This window comes from Pseudopodoces humilis, chromosome 15 (genome assembly GCF_049639895.1).
Source record: "Pseudopodoces humilis isolate 2021_Gansu_Grassland_sample_001 chromosome 15, ASM4963989v1, whole genome shotgun sequence".
Taxonomy (NCBI): Eukaryota; Metazoa; Chordata; class Aves; order Passeriformes; family Paridae; genus Pseudopodoces; species Pseudopodoces humilis.
The window spans coordinates 8113877-8132907 of NC_142214.1; the positions used below are offsets into that span (position 1 = coordinate 8113877).

Sequence of the window (19031 nt, forward strand, 5' to 3'; positions counted from 1 at the left end):
CCCCCTCTTTCAGCCATTAATTTTCCAAATTGATTTTTCCTCTCTGTGTATTTCACCTACTTGACTCTTTGGTATTTATTTTAAAATTTGGTCTTTTGCTTGGCTTTCCATGTAGGGTTGCAACAGATGAGGCAGCAAATAGGCTGTAAGATGGTTGCTCAATTTTGGGGAACAGTGTGCACTCTGAGATAATGAGATAATACATTTATATACCTACACGTGATCTGTTCTCTTCCTCCTTCTCTCCTCAGCTGCTCTAAACAACCAGCACTTCTGAACCTCATCTCATTTGTTGTCTCTTGCTGTTGTGTGGATGCACACACTGGGTTGGGCTTCATTTCTGAGGATGTGGGGAAAAGTCACGTGCTGGGGGCTGCTGAAGCTGCAGGTGTTTCAGTGGAAGGCCTGGGGGAAGTGTTGTAGGGCAGGGTGTGTGTGTTAGTGTGTGTGTGGGGGGTGTTTTTGGTGTGTTTTTGTGGGTTTGTGTGTGTTTTTGTGGGTTTCTGTTTGTGTGTTAGCGTGTGTGTTAGCGTGTGTGTTAGCGTGTGTGTTAGCGTGTGTGTTAGCGTGTGTGTTAGCGTGTGTGTTAGCGTGTGTGTTAGCGTGTGTGTTAGCGTGTGTGTTAGCGTGTGTGTTAGCGTGTGTGTTAGCGTGTGTGTTAGCGTGTGTGTTAGCGTGTGTGTTAGTGTGTGTGTTTGTGTGTGTGTGTTAGTGTGTGTTTGTGTGTGTTTGTGTGTGTTTGTGTTTTTGTGTGTCTGTGTGTGTTTGTGTGGGTTTGTGTGTGTTTTTGTGTGTTTGTGTGGGTTTGTGTGTGTGTGTGTTTTTTTGGGGTTGTGTGTTTGTGTGTGTTTGTGTGTGTTTGTGTGTGTTTGTGTGTGTTTGTGTGTGTTTGTGTGTGTTTGTGTGTGTTTGTGTGTGTTTGTGTGTGTTTGTGTGTGTTTGTGTGTGTTTGTGTGTGTTTGTGTGTGTTAGTGTGTGTTAGTGTGTGTTAGTGTGTGTTAGTGTGTGTTAGTGTGTGTTAGTGTGTGTTAGTGTGTGTTAGTGTGTGTTAGTGTGTGTTAGTGTGTGTTAGTGTGGGTTTGTGTGGGTTTGTGTGGGTTTGTGTGGGTTTGTGTGGGTTTGTGTGTGTTTTTGTGTGTGTGTGTGTGTTTTTTTGTAGTTGTGTGTTTTCGTGTGTTTTTTTGTGTTTGTGTGGGTTTGTGTGTGTGTGTTTTTGTGGTTTTGTGTTTTGTGTGTGTTGTGTGTGTTTTGTGTGTGTTGTGTGTGTTTTGTGTGTTTTGTGTGTTTTGTGTGTTTTGTGTGTTGTGTGTGTTGTGTGTGTTGTGTGTGTTGTGTGTGTTGTGTGTGTTGTGTGTGTTGTGTGTGTTGTGTGTGTTGTGTGTGTTGTGTGTGTTGTGTGTGTTGTGTGTGTTGTGTGTGTTGTGTGTGTTTTCTGTGTGTTTTCTGTGTGCGTCTGTGTGCGTCTGTGTGCGTCTGTGTGTGTTTGTGTGTTTTTGTTGGTTTTTGTTGGTTTTTGTGTGGGTTTGGGGCCGTTGGGGCACGAGAAGTGAAAGTCAAACGTGGTGCAGCTCCAGTGCTGGGCTTGGCTTCCGCCAGCTGCTGAGGACTTGTGTCCCTGCAAAGGGACCAGAAATTTGGTTACACTGCAGCCAAACCAGCCTGGTTTGTCATTTTCTTCTCTGGATATTGTTTTAAATGAGGGCTGAACTGGTAGGACTGAAAATGCAAAAGCTTACTCGTAGTTTTCCTTTGGCTGTTGCTTTAAAAAAAAAATCCCCAAATGAAACATTTTTCATTCTGTATGTGCACATAACTTGGGTTATATCTGTTGTAATTCTGGGAGAAACGGATCTCACAAAAACATTAATCAGATCAACATTAATCAAAAAAGCGGTGTGTTTTTTTGGTATTCAAATGCAGAACACAGGAGGGCAGGTGGCTGCTGGTTTTCAGGTACTAAAACTTTAAAATAGAAATGTTTCCTATGCTTCTCCAGAAGAATAAGCTGTCATTGTGAGCCTTTGTTTATAAAGCAAATAAAAGGAATTTTACATGCTTTGTAAAATGGATGTGGGAAGGTGCCAGTTTAATCTGACTTAAGTATCCCCCTCTTTGTTAATGGATAATTTTCCTGCTAAACCTTTCCTTTGCTCTCTCTCTGGTGGTTTCTGTCCTGGGGAGGGTTTGGGCTCAGGCTGGCAGGGCACTGAGGACAAGGACCTTGCTTGGGTTTTCCCTCATCCTGGGCTCTGTGCTTGCACTTGGCCAAAGGCAAAGCCTGGTGCTGGTGTTTGTGGGTGTGTTTCTCTTGAGGTAATTTCTCTGAATTTCCTGTTAAAATGCCAGCCAGCTCTCTTGTGCTGGGGAGTCCATACTCCAGTGGCCAGGCTGTTGTGCAGGTGGAGCTTGTGACCCAGCATGGGCAGGGGCTCCAGCAGGGCACACACAGCTCTCTGTGCTGGGGAGCAGCAGCCCTGGGGCTGAAGGAGGGACAGAAAGATCAATGTGTGTTTTCAGGAGCAGGCTGGGGTGTGGGGCTTGAACCTGGCCTTATCTGTGCGGGTGCACTGCTGTCGTGTTACCTTTGTTAAAATCTCTGTTTGTTTTTCTCTGAGAGAGTTCCCTTGTTTTTAATCCCAGCACAGTGAGCTTTGGGCTGGATGCTGCTGCAGGGTGTGCTTGGGTGCAGCACCCACAGGAGCCACAGGAGAGGACAGCTCACCCCAGCCTGTCCCTGCTGTGTTCTCAGGAGCTCAGAGGAGATCAGGAGCATCACAGTGCAGTGTCTGCCTGCCCTGGATGAAGAGCTGCTGCATGTGTGCCACAGAGCAGGATGCCTTTGGCAGCACTGCATGTTTTTTCCTGAAGAAACGGATTGATTTTCTTGCTGTACTGGCAGCATTTCTTTGTACTTGGGTATTGGCTTCCTCTGAGGAGGAATTTGTGGTTTCTAAGACTCTAATTACTTTAGTGTAATAGTTTTTCCTCTGCTTTTGTAATGACTTTGGTGGGTGCCATCTGCTGTTGTGACAGTGCTGGGCAGTGTGATCTGAGCCTGGGGTGGTGTGGGGTGTGCACTTCAACCTTCAGGAAAATTAAGACTTTGAAATCCCATTTTCAGCATTTAAAGCTTTATCTCCAGCCTTTCTGGACTGATGGGAGTGTGTGGACTCAAAGGGTCAAAAGGGCAACAAGTATTTGAGATGGATCCCTCCTCACTCCATGGGTGTGTTTGCAGGGACATGAGCGTGCCTGGCCTCGCTGGGCAGCCTGCACAGCTCAGGATGGATGGAGGAGTTTGTTTCCTCGATGGCAGGCAGGAGCCAGGCCACATCCTTCCTTGAGCAGCTGCTTTGCTAACAAACAGGCTGACCTACATCTCCTGTCTTTGCTTTAGAGACGTGTCTGTGGTTCCTGTCATGGCCTGGGGCAGCCGGGGCGATGTGCTGGGTGTGAGCACATCACACATGGTCAGTGTAACACTGAGTGCAGGGAAAGGAGGGCTGCTGTGTGCTGAGACAGGGGATGTGCACACCTTGGGGAAGAGGAGCCCGAGGGACTGTTTCTAACAGCTCCAGAGGAGAAATGCCTGTCTGGGTGCTGCACAACCCTTCTGGGTGCCACTGCACATCCCTCCGTCCCTCGGGCATCAGATGTGTGTCACAGGGCCTGGCACTGGTTTGTCAGATACAGATCACAGCCTGCACCACACATTTTTTCCAATATCATTACATCCACCAGACTGGAAGGGCTGCAGCAAAGTTTAAGGGTTTTGGTTTTTTTTTTTTTTGATTTGTTGTAGGCAGTGCTCTATGCGTTTTCAAACATCTCATGTAAGGATCTGGGATGTTTTTCAGCTCTTACCCTTTAGCTGTCATTGAATCCCATGAGGATGAGTGCCAGGACTTTGTCTTGCTGGTCATCAGAGGTATCAGATCTAGAAAAGAAATGTCATCAAAGCCCCAGCTTTTTAAAAGGACAGCTTTAGAAATACAGTCCTAGTTTCAGGACCATGTTGCAAAATAAAAAAGGACTAAAAGTACTGTGTGATTGGAAGACTTGCATTCCCAAAGAGATGTGGAAGGCTCATAGAGGGACTCTAATTTACTGTTACAGCTGCTGCAGGGTGAGGTGAGAGGGGCCCTGGTGCGGGTTCTTGGGTCATGGCCCTGCTTTGGCCCACCAAGGCTGCTGAGTTTTACCAGGATTGCTGCAGTGAGTCCGAGGCCAGCAGAGAGCTGTGTGCCTGCTCCGTGGGGCCCTGCCTGCTGCTGTGGGGAGAACAAGCTTTGGGGCCCCAGTCCTGCAAATAGATGTCCTGGTAATTCACGTTTATTTGCAAAGCTCAGCAGACCTCCAGAAGTGCACAGTGCTATCCTGAAATAAGACCGGTGTTTCAGATGATTAACCAAATTCAATTAAACATTTAATGAGCATGAGACTGACTGAGAATAAATGGGCTCCTTTTCTCTGTCTACCTGTTGGTAGACAGAGAAATCCTGTTTTTCAGATGGACCCTCTTTTCTTATTAAATCCCAGCATAGCTCAGGTGTTGGATGCAAGAAGTTCTGTGTGTGCAGTGGGACTGGCAGCATTTGTCACCCCATTCCCAAATCCCTCATAGCCGAGGGAACAGGCAGCAGCCCCTGGATGCTCTGGCACCAAGCCTGGGCTCTCTGCTGATTGACCTTTGTCTTTCTCACTGGTAATCTGAGGAGTGTGAGGTTCTTTTCAGGACGGTGCAAGCAGTAAAGCAAAGTTTTCAGAGAGTGATTAAGAAGGGACCTTTTTCAGATAACTGAGCTAATTCATGCTGGATTTCTGCAGCATGGAAAGGAGACATTTTAAATGCAAAACTGTCTGAGGCAGCAGGTGTTTCATTAATGCATCCCAGATCCTCAGGAGCCAAAGGCACAGAACAGGCACGGGACCTTTGGCTAGGATTGGTTACGGAAGAGCAGTGTTGACTTCCCTGCTTATCTCATGTGTCACAGAAAATATTGAGGTTTTTTGGACTCTAGATGGTGTGGCTGTTTATCCAGTGGTGTTATGCAGTGCTGAGCTTTCGGTCCTCACTTGGGACTCATTTTTTTAAGCTGCAGGTTGTGCTGTGTTCAGCAGGAGACCTTGTGTTGGTCTCATCTTTAACTCCAGTCATGGTGAACAGCTCATCCCTGAAAAGCCATTTGACTGCAGGGTAATATTTGCTGCCCATGGGGAAGTATCTGATATTCCTCTTCCAAGAGTGGAGAGCCCAAGCATGTTGTCCTGCAGGGATGTCATGTCCAGAGGCACCTGGCATCATGTGCTGCTGCAGGGGCTTCATAAACACTGGCTGTGGCAGGGCCAAGCATCAGGATCTTGGTCAAGGTTCAAAACAAGGCAAAGGTGATGGGTCAACATTTGGTTCCTGTTTTATTGTGACCTCTCCCATATAGAGTTATTGGCTGGCTTTTGATGTGAAGTTTGATTTTGACAATGCAGTGCTGAGAGCCCAACTCTTGCTCATGAAATCTGAAGTCAGGCTGTGCAGCTGAGATGGCATTTGCCTGCTTCAGAAGTTGTGTTTTTCTCATTTTACTAAATTCTGCTTTCTGGGCTTGTTACACAGACAGAATTGGTGCAGTAGGGAATGTAATGAAGCACTCCTAATAGTTTTTGCTTGTGACTCCCGGGATTTTTGGAGAAGTTCCTCTTACTTCCCTGAAATGTGAGTGAGAATAGAACTGGGCTCTAGCCTTTGGCTGTGTCTGGGGTGAGATTTATGGAGGGGGCTTTCCTGTCTTTTCAGAGGGATGCTGTTTTTCCTTCCATGGGCTGAGATTCCTGCTTTGGCAGTTGTAGCAGCAGCCTTGCACTCATCATTCCTAGGGAGAGTACAGCTCTCATCCGCTCCTCAAGCAAAGCCAGCCCCGAGCTGGGCAGAGCCAGTGCAGGAGCCTGTGTTCCTTCCAGGCTGTACAGATGAGCTGCTCAAACATAAAGATGCTGGATGTTGCAGCTGTTAAAGCTATGGCCTGTCCAGGAGGCTTTCTTGCTCCATTAAGAAATTAGAGACTGTGCTGAGACAGAGCAGCACAGTGCTTCATTTCTTCCTGTAGCTTATTACTTAAAACTTAACCCCTCATTTCCCTCTCTGCAAAACATGCTCATTGGTGGTTACCTGCAGCACAGGAGTATCAGAGTGCTGAATAATGGGCAGTCCAGTGCTCACACAGTTTGAAATTAAGCACAAGATGTTGTTTACTGGTTATTTTAGATGTTACATCTATGTAAATTTTTGCATCATCTGTTTTTCCTGCAGGAAAAAACTAAAGTGGTGGAACCCTTGGACTATGAGAACGTGATCCTTCAACGCAGAGTTCAGATCTACAGTGATCCCCTCCGGGACCTCCTGATATTTCCGATTGAAGATGTGTCTGTGAGTCTGCTCTGGCTGTTTCCTGTGTTTGAGGCTCACTCGTCTCCTGTCCTGCTTACCTTAGAAAATTTCCACCATTAACCACATGTTAATTTTGGCTGCATTACTGACACATAAAACCAAAATGACCCACTGGTGATTTAGGCCCACCACATTTATTTAAAGTGAGCGTCAAGCCCTGAAGATGGAGTTTGTGATGAAAAAATGTTCTTTCTCCTGCAGATCTCAGTCATCGGCCGACAGAGAAGGACTGTCCAGTCAACGGTGCCAGAAGATGCTCTAAAGAAAGCTCAGAGTCTCTTTGTCAAAGAGGTAGGGGCAAAGCCCATGTGACACCATGCCTTCAGCACTTTTTACCCTTGGACAGGATGCTCAGCTGTAGCTCCTGATCCGCAGCATTGTGGATCACTTGGCTTTTCCTTTGTGGGAAGCACTGCCCGACCTGCTGCACAGGAGAATTCTCACAGGTATCTCATCTGCAAAGTGTCTTTGCAGTGGATTTTGTACGCAGCCAAGGTGTGTGGCTTTGCACCACCTGCCTGTCAAGGAGGGCATTCACAGTCTTCCTGGAGCATCTGGAGTGCTGGGTTTGTTGTGAAGTGCTGCTCTCCAGGACCATTCCCTTCAAGTGCCGTGGAACAAAAAGCGATGGTCGGTGTCGAGTTAGACGTGCTGTGTTTGTGAGGACAGAAAACTTCTGCTTTCTGGAAAATGGTCTCCTCCCAAATCACTACTCCTTTTTTAGAGCCTTGGAGTGATGCAAATACAAAATCTGTAGCTGTGTGGCAGGCCAGATGCTGTGTGATTTTTGTCTCTGTGCTGAAATGTTCCTCATGAAATTCTGCACTGCTACATGAAACAAGTGAAGCAGCCTTGCCCACGCCCCTCCCGCTTGTGCTTACCTCACCCTGCAGCATGTAACCTCTCAGACTGCTGCTGGGCTTTGTTTTCCTTGCTGTAGCTTTCTAAGAGCTGTATTGTTTTCCTTTCAGTGCATTAAAACCTACAGCTCTGACTGGTTCGTGGTAAACTACAAATATGAGGAATACTCAGGAGACTTTCGGATGTTGCCATGGTAAGTGTCGTGCTCCCTTGGAATGCTGATGTGTGATCACAGGGCTTAGCAGGAGCAGTCTGCCCTTTTCCTGCTGCCTGTCCCACAAGCAGCCTCTCCTCCAGAGGCATGTCACTCTGCAGGTTAGAGCCAGAGGTTTGTGTTGTTGGGTCAGTGCTTCACGTCCAATCCGCCAGTGTGTGCACACCCCCTCCATTTGGGATGAGGACAGACTGCAGCCCAGACCCATGGCAGGATAAACAGTGTTCCCATGCCAAGCAGGTTCTCCACGTACCCCCAGTACAGAGAGGGTGATGTGATATTGCTGCTGGTGCTGGCAGTGCCGAGGAGTTATGTGCTTGGAAAGGCTGGGCTGTGCCAGTGCTTCCAGCTCCAGAGCTAATTGGGTTTTTCAGACAAGCACATACATCTTGGATTTCTGCTGGATTGTTATTTTCTCAGTGATGGTGCCTGCTCTGCTCTCACTGCCCACACTCTGGGCCTGTCCAGGCTGCTCGTGTGCTGGAAGCTTGTTAAATGCTTTTTCTTCTTAATTGGATGTAGTGGGTCTGTTCTGAGGGTCTCGAGGGGATGTGAAGCAGCAATGGAGTCATACTGTTGATCAAATAATGTTAAAATTGTAGTCTGATCTTGCTTCTTTTTTTGTAAAGATGGAAGATAAACCAGAGTGCTCTCTCTTTGTTCCATAAATGCAAGTCAGCAAAAACTCTGCAGAATCCAACAGCTATCAAGAGAAAGCTAATTAGACTGCTTGTGCTTAATTTCCATGAAATGCACTCAGAACTTAGCTTTCCCCAGCTGTAAGGAGCCGAAGGTCTCTTGCAATTCATCTTCTGTGCTCTGTAGCTGCAGTTCAGCTGCTGCTTCTGGATCCAGCATCAGCTGCTGGCTCAAACGATGCTCATGTTCCATTCATTAAACATGAAAATGTCTTGTGATTTCAGCAAATCCTTTAGGCCAGACAAGATTCCAAGCCATGTGTTTGAAATTGATGAAGACTTTGAAAAGGATGAGGTAAGGAGAAGGTTGTTTTTTTGGGTCTTTTTTTTAATGTATTCCCGTTAAAAAGCAGGGATACATTATAAAGTTAATTTCATAAAGCAAAGCTAGAATTCAGTTCCTAGGAATGGTTTTCTGGTGAGATGCTTTCTGCTGTGAAAATGGGATCAAAAGTGAGGCAGTGATTTATTTCAGAGTATGACAAGATAATCTCATGGAGCCAAGGGTCTCCTAAGTTGTCTGGAAGATTAGTCATGTTTCTCATGGCTTTTCCCCTTGAAACAGAGCATCATTGGAAGAGGAAAAAATATAAGCCAAGTAGTTACTAAGGAAAATTCTTCATGTCCAGAACTAAAACTGGGCAGTCTGTTTTTCAGCTACACTGTGATTCTGGGGTTCTCCTCTTGGAAAGTTTTGTGGTTTACCACATTCGACCCAGCACGCTGACAGTGTGCCAGTCCTGCTCTGTACATTCTGTGCCAGTGCTGGGAGGTGTTCTCTTCCTCTGGAAGTTGGCATCTGTGCCCAGCTGGGATGGGGAAGATTTGCAGCCCTGGAGCTCCTCTGTGGGGGTGAGCTGGGGGTTCTGCCAACTGGGACATCCCAGACCTGGTTATTTTGGGTGATGCAGATGCCACATTTCCTGCCCATGCATATCACATTTGCTACCGAAGGGATGGGCAGTGTTTTTCTGTTTCAAGTACCACGTGGAGATTAATCCATGCACGTGACATTAGGAATTTTTTGTTTGTAGAGGGAAGGGTTTATCCCAGCTGTTTAAAATTCCCATGGCACCAATATGCTGCTGCTGAGGAACTTACAGAGGTAAAAAAGGGAACTTTAGTGCAGAGCTAAAGGTTTGGAGGGGCTGTTTCATGCACATTCCTCAAATTATCAAGGTATGTCCCAGCACACCTCAGGGCTGGACTGCATTGGCTTCTTTATAAATGGAAAAGTTTTGTTAAGTTTGGCGTTATCTTTTTTTAGCTATGTTGTTGGTTTGCATTACATCAGTAACTTGAGGTGCTGCCTCTTAAAAAAATATCTGCTCTGGGCTGGAGACATTGCTGTGCACTGTTATCAGCATGCTTCCACAAAAGCAAAAGGACAAAAATACGCTATCAAAATGTGGAGACCTTTCTTCTTTTGGCCAGTGCCCCAAATACTCAAACAAGAGAAGTTACTGAGATTTGTTGTGGAAGAGTATTCCAAGCGCTTTCACAGATGTTTTGACACTTCTATCTCTTGGCATGGCCATATCTAAAGGATTCTGTTACAATTTCCCAACAGAGCATTTGCATTAGAATTGTGTAATGGAAATTCAAGTAAAAGAAATGTCTTAAATGAAAAAAAGGTGAACCATTATAAAGGAGAAATCATGGCTTGTTTTACCCGGGGAAATAAAGTGTCAGAAAATGTACTCTGGAAGTGTGACATGAAAAGAGTGAAAACCTGCCCCTTTGGATGCAGCAGGCTCTATAAACCAGCTCTCTCATGAGGCTGCCTCTGCTGCTGAGTCACTGGAAGCCCTAGGGTGAGATTTTTTCATCACTTTGGGCTCTCATTTCTCTCCCCAGTGGAGGTCATGGTTAGGTATGAATGGAGAGCCATTCTTTTGTTCTGGGACCATGGGACAGGAGCAGATGGAAACCCTGTCTGGTATGCCAAGAGCAGCCTGGTTGGGTCACTTGAAACTTTGTGGTTTGGTAAATGTGAAATCAGCCAGTTACATTTCAGTTATTTTACTGGGGTTTGGTGGTTTTTGCTGAAATATAAAATGTGAGAATGACAAAAGGAAATGACAGAATAAGTTCAGAGTTCTGCATTTTGCAACTTCCTAAACAGACCATCTTTAAAATTTCCATCTTCCTCAAGTTTTGAAATTCTGCATAAGAACCAGCAGGTTCACTGCCTCATTGCAAAATCACTGTGCAGCCCTATCAGAATAGATGTAATCTTTCTTTTTCCAAAGGTGACCCAATCTAGCCTGTTTTTCCCCTTTATTGGAAAGGAATATCCCTGTTTTTTATTAATTTTTAAATTTTTTTTTGTGATAGTACTGTATGCATAGCTGTACCTGTTGCACCTACATTCTACATGTATTGCTGTAGTTAAAATGGTATTGCTTTCCAGGGTAGACAAATCCCTTCTTCCAAGGGGAGTTTCCTGTGGGAAACAGTTTACCTGACCTCCTCTTTTTATCACTGTTTGCTGTCTTTCAGGATTCCTCTTCGCTGTGCTCCCAGAAGGGTGGTGTGATAAAGCAGGGCTGGCTGCACAAAGCAAATGTCAACAGCACCATCACTGTTACCATGAAGGTGAGTTTGGTCCAGTTACTCATGAACAAGGCATGAGGTGAAGTTCAGGCCACATTTCCAAAGCTCCCAGGAGCACAAGGGCTGGGTTTGGATGGGCATCTGCCCCTCTTGTATCCGATGGTGGACTGGAAAACCCAGCTGGCAACGGTTTTTGACTCTCTCCTTCCCAGCATGTAAGACTGATGTGAGTTGGGCCACGACAAGGAAGCTAACCAAAAAGGTGAAGCATCTTCTGGTAAAGCAAGATGTTTTCTGGATGAGCAGCTGAGGCCAAGGAGGGGAAGGCAACTGGGATAAGTGAAACAGCTGCACTGCAAAGACAGCTTTCGGAATTGATAGTTTCCCTTCTGGTTGGAAACATGTAGAGAGGCCAGCTTTAAAATAGAATGATAAATCTTGGCTTTCAAAGCAGGGGTGATATTACTGCAGAGATGTAACATTACTGACCTAAAAGCACCAGCTGCCTGGAACAGGAGACATCCTGTTCTCTGCTCTTTGTAATCCAGTGTGACACTGCTTAGATTGTGCAGAGATTCTTAATAGTTCTGCCACAGGTTTTTGCTATGGCAGTGAGGCTGTCTGCTGTCTCACCATGGAGCTCCCTTGTTACAGCACAGAGATTCTTGAATGATGCCCAGTGGTACAGCTGAGGGATGGCTGCACCAAGGCTGCTTTGTGAGGATGTATTAAATAGATATCAAAAAGCCCAGCTGTTCCAAGGCTTGATTCAATGAGTTATGCTTTCAGGAGAAGTGGAACAGGACTGTTCATAGGGCTAATTTTAATTTGAGTTTTAAAATGGGTTTGAAGGTGATAGACAGAAAAGGATTTTCTGATCCTCTGCTTTTCTAAGTGAGCTTAAAGCAACTTTTTTCCCTGAAACTTCTGGAGGCAGTATCATTCATGCTCAAAGTAATCAGTTGGTTCTGGTCTAGTCTGAGCCTCTGGTGGTATTGGTCTCAGTGGCCTGCACCTCAGACCTGCCTCTCAGAGAATTATCTGAGCTACTCCAGGCTTCAGTTCAATTAATAAAATCCAGAGTCTCCAGTGAAACTCTGATATCAAAGTACTGAGAATCAGTAGGTGTTCTCTGAGCTGTGTCTTACAAAACACCTCTAAGGCACATGTGAGAAAGCTGAGGACTTTGACCATCATCTATCACCGCTTGGAGAGGCTGCTGTGATGGGTCCATATTGTGAATGCTGGTTCTTTGCTGAGCTCTTGTGCCTCACAGTGTTGCTAAGCATGTGCAGAGTGTGTTCTGTGGAGAGCTGAACCACAAGCAAACTCTCATTAGGCTGAAGATGCCACCCTTTACTTCAGAGCAACCTTTCCTTTGCAGAGAATTGCTCTGGTTTGGCTCAATTCTCCCTGTCTGGTTTGTGTTGGTGGCCTGCACTGCAACATCAGGATTGTCCTTCTATCCTCTCCGCCCAAATGCACTTTCCCAGTTCTCCAGCCATCCCTCTGCAATCTTGGTGCTCACCATCAGCACCTGTAGCCTGATCAGAGGGGGATGTTCCCTCTGCTGACAGGTTCATAGTATTCATTTCAAATGATCATCATCTTCTGACAATTTCTGACAGCAGTGCTTGCACGGGGAACAGATCACAGGAACAGTGTTTGCTCTTTGATTCTGCATTTGCTTTTGAGCAGAGTTCAGCAAAGTTTAGCATGAAATCCCATAACCACGAGGGATATCAACCCTGTAATATCTAGAGAGAGATCTGTCATGGGTTTCTGTAGCATCCACTGCCAAAATTCCTGAGATTGCTTCAGTGAAGTGCTAAATCAGTGTTTAGGCTGGATTAATGCTTCACATCCTTAGCTTTCCATGTATCTTTATGCTCTGTTGAGCTAAAGGTTTAGTTAAATCTTATAAAACTTAAAGCTCAGCAGCCCATGGAGCATCTCTACAGCTCATTAATCATCCAAGTGATGCCAGAGATTCCCTCTCAGAAGGGATGGGTTATGGTTCAGGGCATGGTGCTCCCTCCCGGTTCTCTGCAAGCAAGTGGCTTTACTGAAGATGTGCTAGTGTCAGTAATGATAGAAGCAGGAAATTACTTGTAATCTCCCATGTGGGATGAAAAATGCTGTGTTTATTGGTAGATCTTCCAGGTAGAGAGAACAGCAGAAATATTTGCAGTGCTGCTTGGCCTGGCTTCCTTCATGATTGTCCTAATGCGGATACCCAGCAACTGTGAAATGCACCCTGCTCCTTACAGCATATGGTGGTGCCACAATTGCTGCCAAAATGTTCTCCTGAGTTATAGTCCAGTAGCTTTTGGCTGACAAGCATGAAGAAAGATGTTGAGAGATACTGGAGAGCTTTTTTTTTCTTCATGAAAATCAGTAGTACAAACACAGGAACACTTCTCCCGAAATGACTGGTTTTTTGATGTAAGAATTGGACACTAAGCCAAAACCAGTTCATGAAAATAGTTTTGTGTAAAGAAACCCAAAGCCACAAAAAACCCAAAGCAGTTGAATGGATTGCATTGTCCCTTGGCTTGCATTTGAGTGCTAGGAATTTCCAAATGTCTGTTCCTAAGTCTTCCAGACAATTGCTTTGTAATTCTAACTGAGGTCTATATGAAAAAGGCTCTGGAAATACCTGCTCTAGGGTGGGATGGATCTTCAAATAATGCACTGATCTGAATTTACTGTGCAGCATTACTTTGTAAAGATAAATGAGGCTGGAGCCAGCTGAGAGATGAGCTGGAAGCCCTGGGGCATTGCTTTAGATGGGCAAACTTATAATAACAAGGGCATTAAAATTACAGAAGATGATGGAAATCTCTCTTTGTAAAAGCAAACCATATTCAAATGGGTGAATCTGCAACACTTCAGGGTCAGCAGTGTTTCACGTTACAGTATTTTCTCAATAGCAGGGAGGGCAGATATGGAAACTTCTTTTTGTGATGTACAGCAGAGTGAATACTTGCCTGAGCAAGAATTTGTATTTTTACAGGTATTCAAGAGGAGGTATTTTTACTTGTCACAGCTCACAGATGGCTCTTATATTCTGAATTCCTACAAAGATGAGAAAATTTCAAAAGAATCCAAAGGCTGCATTTTCTTGGATGCTTGCAATGATGTGGTTCAGGTAGGTGTCCTTTCTGTGAGGCTCTGCATGGACTCAGGGATTGCTGGCTCTGAGACAGGCCTGCTCTCTCGAGGTCTGAAGGCATGGAATTGCAAACTAACCCAAAGCTGGTCAGCTAAACTGATCAATAGGCCTGTAAGTAAATGGTATTACGTTATCTGGGGCACCTTCCTCCTCTAAGTGCTGCTTGCACCAGCTTCTTGTTTCTTAAACTGTATCTTGAGAAGTCTATGCAAGCATGCATTCCTTCGGAGTTTAGGACCTGCTCAGGGCTCATAAGGTTTTAGGAGCAAGCATTTTTACAGGTCTAAATCCTGGGCTTGCTTAGTTGTGCTAGAGTGAAGTGCAGCAGTAGATTGCTGCTCTGCCTTCTGCCCTTGCTGTCTCTGCAGAGGCTTCAAACACCAAGTGTGGTGCAGGGCGGCTTAAATTACCCCAGTGGTTTGCTTCAGCATGGATGAGTCAGAGCCGTGAGGTTCCATTTATCCTTCTGAACACAGCAAAAGCAGTAATGCACACACCTCAGTGATGTATGGGATGTACTTCCCAGGTTGCATCAGACTTGCCTTGGCTTATGTTGGAAAATGCTGTTGAAAGGCCAGCACAGCTCCAAAAAGCTGTGTTGTACCACTTGCTTTTTTTAGATGCCTCTAAGTGTCCCAGAGTGCAGCATTACTTACCATGTCAGAAAAATCCAGTTCCTGGCTTCTCTGGGTAAATATTAAAGGTCTGATGACATCAGAATGAGCCTGTTCCTGCTCCTTGGTGCAATGTCTGTGCTTCAGTCTGGCTTTCCTTCACTCAGAGCAGCTGGCCATGGACCTGTGCACTGCTCAAGCCACGAAGCCCCCTGTGATTAAAGCTGGATTCCTGTGCCAGGGAGGGTGCCTGCCTTTGTGATATTTCAGCTCAGGATGCTTTCCCAGAGAGGAGCTGTGTGGCAGGTACTGTGCTGGGTTCTTGTGGAAAATGTAATCTAAATCTCATTTGTTCAGTGTCCCAAGATGCGCCGCTATGCATTTGAGCTGAAGACAATAGACAAGTACAGCCACTATCTTGCAGCTGAAACTGAGCAGGAGATGGAGGAATGGCTGGTAACTCTGAGGAAGATCATTCAGAGCAATACTGAGAGTTTGGTGCAAGAGAAGAAAGATGCTGTGGAATCTGTGCAAGGTCAGTTTGTAAACACCTCCCTTCTCCCTTCTGCAGCAGGATACAAGCAGAATGCCTGGAGAAGTGTATACTGTACTGTATTTAAAGCAAGAATTGTGGCTAACACACAGTATCATGCAGAGAGGCTTAGTAAAACACAGATGATAGTCTGAGGAATTAAAGTGGAGGGAAACGTGACCTTTCTTCTGGATGGGAAATCCATGGCGAAGTTTCAAGGCTCCTGGAAAATTGGCTCTGTGCTGAAGTTGGGCTTTGGACAGATCTAGCAGACTGTAATAGTACACTTTGATACTGGTAATGCATGGAAAAATCTTACTCCCAAGGAATGGAAAAGTCTCCGTAAACTGTTTCTGTGCTATTGTTAGCAAACACTGCAGGATGCTTTCTGGCAGAGCCGTGCTCCTGCAGTTGTTTTGAACATCTGTTTCTTGTGTCCTTGCAGATGATGAATCAAGCACGCCGGGAAAGTCAGAGAACATCCTGGAGAGCCTGGAGAGAAGCATGCACCCAGAGCTGATGAAGGTATTGTGTTTGCAGGATCACTCTCCCCACCCACAGCTACTTCTGTCCAGCTTACCTGTGGGAGGGCTTTTCTGCTTTCTGTGTCTCCAGCTCTGGGGGAACTGGGCAGGCACCAAGTCCTGGTGGAGTCTCTGTTATCCCACCTGAATCTGTCATGGATGGAGATGGTTTGAGACTGTGTGTTCCTCGTCTCCAAGTGTGGTTGTCTGCTTCTGCCTGATTTGTCCTTCAGCACAGCCACATCTCTGTACTGTCCTTGCTCCATGTCAGTGCTTTGCCTCAGCTCATATATCACAGAAGCAACCTGAAAAATAATTATTTTGTTTTGACTCAGTTCTTTCCCAATAACGAGTGTTTGCCTCTGTGTGGCCATCTAATATCAATGCCTTCCTTTGTCCTAGTATGGAAGAGAAACAGATCAACTAAACAAACTGAGCAGGAATGATGGAAGACAAAACATCTTTTCTTTTGACCCAGAAGTCCAGGTAAACATTCCCACATTTGCCAGTGTGAGGATTTGTTCACTGTATCGTGCCTCCCTCACACTGTATCGTGGCTCCCTCATACCCTAGCATGGCCACAGCGTTTGACTGCAGAATTAGCATGTTTTCCAGTGGAGAACTGAAGTGCAGCCCATATTCCTGTCAGTGAGAGCAGAATGAGATGTCAGTGCTCAGGTGATAGCTCAGGAAAGAGTTGCAGCAGCCCTACACATGGCTTCCCTCCAGCTTTGCTGGCATTTGTGTGATGTTGCTGGATTTCAAACCAGATTTTCTCTGGGGCTCTGAGAGGTTCTCATGCTTGCAAAAAGAAGCAGTAGAAGAGGTACTGCATGGATACCTGCAATGCTGCATGGGCTCAGCACATCTGGCACAGGGAGAAGTGGTGGCAAAGGCCATGACAGGGTATTACAGGGAGAGCCTCAGTCTTTAGGGAGTTTTCAGATGTAGGGACAGACAAAAAGAAAAAAACACCCTGTGGTGGTCTGATGCACTGGAGTAGGGGTCATTGTCTGTTGGCCTGTTTTCTTCTTGGCTTTGAGCTTGAATTCTCTGCCAGGGTCCAAGTGTGGGATTTCAGTGGAATGAGCTGCAGTTGCTAACAGAGTTCTAGAGAACTGTTCCAGGGTATGGCATTGTTTCTGGTTCTCCTTCTGGTTTGGCATGTTCACACCCGTAAAATAGAACATTCTGGTTTAACAAGGAAATATTCTAGTCAGATAGTAAAAATGGAAATATTACTCAGTGTGGAGCATCTAAGATAACTTCTTTTACCTAACCAAATGGTCAGGCTGAATTCACTGCCCTCTTTCTATACCCAGAGTGCTTCATTCTGATGTGGGTCAGTTGGATCTGCTCTAACACCAGGCATTCAGAGTCTTTGCTCCAGTCAGTGCTGCTCCATGCACTCTTGTATGCCTGGTGCTAAGCAAACTGGGAGCAGGACTGTATACCTGCAACGTACTTCCCTCATGAAAAGAAAATAAGGGAAGCAAAAATACCTGCTGGTATTTAGGGGTGTTTGCTAGCTCTGTCCCCCCCAGCACAATGGGTGTGTCAAAGGCTGAGGGTCTTAGGTTGCAAGTGTGCCTGCTCTTTGAGGAAGGTGGATGTGGAGGCACAGACCAGGCGTGGCTGTTCTGGGTTAGGGAGGAGGTGATGATAACTGAGCCTGTTTGGATTTCCCAGCCAGACACTCTTTGCTGTTTCTACCCATACTGCTGTTACTGCTGTGCTGCTGGACATGCCTTCCACTTTGAAATGTTGCTCACAATCCCATGTGTGCCTTCTCTCTATTTCAGACACAGGGGCTATCTCTAATCTAGTCATACCTTCATGGTGGAAGATACTTTACTGATTGTAACGTTGTCTCATGTTCCTCTTTCTTCCCCAAGCTCTAAGTGGTGTTTGGGAGGATCCCCCCGGGTTACAACAATGCAGGAAGGAACTGAAATAATTCTGAGGTTTAGTTTGCTGTGCTCTACAAAACAGGCTGCTATTGATACATACCCATGAATTCATGTCTTGAGTACTTTTGTGTAACATACTCAAATCGTATTTACTTATGAATGGCTTGTACCTTTCGGACCACTTAAAAAGAAATTGATAAAGATAGTATTGGCAGTAATGTAATCCCTTAACATTATTCTGGGGATTGTTTTCTTTTTTAATGAGAACAGATTTGTTTGTTTGCTGTCTAGAGACTCGATTTCTCAGGGATTGAGCCAGATGTGAAGCCTTTTGAAGAAAAGTGCAGCAGGCGCTTCCTGGTTTGCTGCCAGGACTTCTCCCTCAACCTCCTCGCTCAGCTGAGTGACAGGGCAGAAGAAGGACCCACCAATGTAAGGGGAGCTCCAGCATGTCCTGCTTTGTCTTTTTTCCTCTCACCAGCAAGAAAATACCTTGTCAGATTAATCTGGGGCGAGGGGGGTGTGTGTGAAATGATCCCATTTTGCCATGAGCACCAGTGGAACCTGGACAGGCGGTGACTGCTGGCCCAGAGTCATTGCAGGATTTGGTTGCTTTGGTATTTTGGTGTTCCAAAATGTGTTTGGGGGCAGGGTCTGTGCTGATATGACTCAGACTGCCAGAAACTGAGACTGCTGGGAAACCTTTGGTTCAGGGGCACAGGGAATGGGGAGTGTGTGTCTGCTAAATTCTGCATCCCTGTGAAAGTCCTGTTGGTAAATTATTAAGCTCCATCTCCAAACCACTTATGGCTGTATTTTATTTTGTTTCCCCTAGTGGTGAGGGATTTCCCTGCTCTGGAACCTTCTTTTGACTCCCAGCCTAATTCTATTCACAGTCACTTGATTATATGCATTTGTTATTGTGCCAAAGTTGTGCCTTAGCCTAAAAACTCTTGTATTTTCTGAGCCTCTGATGTCTGTAGACAGCTATTACATCTCACCTCAGCCTTTGTTCTGCTAAGCTGAACAGACCAGTCTCCTCCAGTCTTTGCTCCCAGAACAAATCCCTGCTGTCACGTCCTGTGCTTGCTCTGGCTGGAGTCAGCCTTTCCTGCAGGGGTGCAGAGCAGCAGGGGAGGCAGAGGCACCAGCACTGCCCCATCTCTACTGCTGCTGCCCTGTCTGATGCCTGGTAGAATCACAAAGGCTTTTTTGTGATGGTTTCATCTTGGCAGCTCACAGCTCTGATACACGACACCAGGCTCAGTAACTCCCAGCAGATGGATGCATTGCTAATAGCAAAGGTTCTTGTTATCCATCCTTAATCAGGTCCAGAGTGAGACCTAATCAGCACATTTTCAGCATTGATGTAATGCCTCCAAGTCATGCTGGAATGTCTTGGGCATGCTACAGTTTTATCTTCAGGCCTGCATTTTTATCTTTCCATGGATGCACGCCTACTAGAATGTTTGAATTAGAATTACATGAATTATTGCCACTTGCCT

At 45.7% G+C, this 19031-nt stretch overlaps 1 protein-coding gene across 3 annotated transcripts in view; it reads left to right on the forward strand.

The window, feature by feature from the left end:
* The window catches only part of DOCK11 (dedicator of cytokinesis 11), an 81329-nt gene that overhangs the window by 11201 nt on the left and 51097 nt on the right, over positions 1 to 19031 (forward strand). For all 3 annotated transcript variants that reach the window (XM_014255279.2, XM_005526193.3, XM_088062510.1), the window contains exons 2-11: positions 6305 to 6421; positions 6644 to 6733; positions 7414 to 7496; positions 8441 to 8510; positions 10718 to 10813; positions 13788 to 13922; positions 14918 to 15095; positions 15538 to 15617; positions 16019 to 16102; positions 17818 to 17958. In XM_014255279.2, coding sequence (XP_014110754.1) covers positions 6305 to 6421; positions 6644 to 6733; positions 7414 to 7496; positions 8441 to 8510; positions 10718 to 10813; positions 13788 to 13922; positions 14918 to 15095; positions 15538 to 15617; positions 16019 to 16102; positions 17818 to 17958 — 1074 coding nt within the window. The remainder of the gene's footprint in view (positions 1 to 6304; positions 6422 to 6643; positions 6734 to 7413; positions 7497 to 8440; positions 8511 to 10717; positions 10814 to 13787; positions 13923 to 14917; positions 15096 to 15537; positions 15618 to 16018; positions 16103 to 17817; positions 17959 to 19031) is intronic.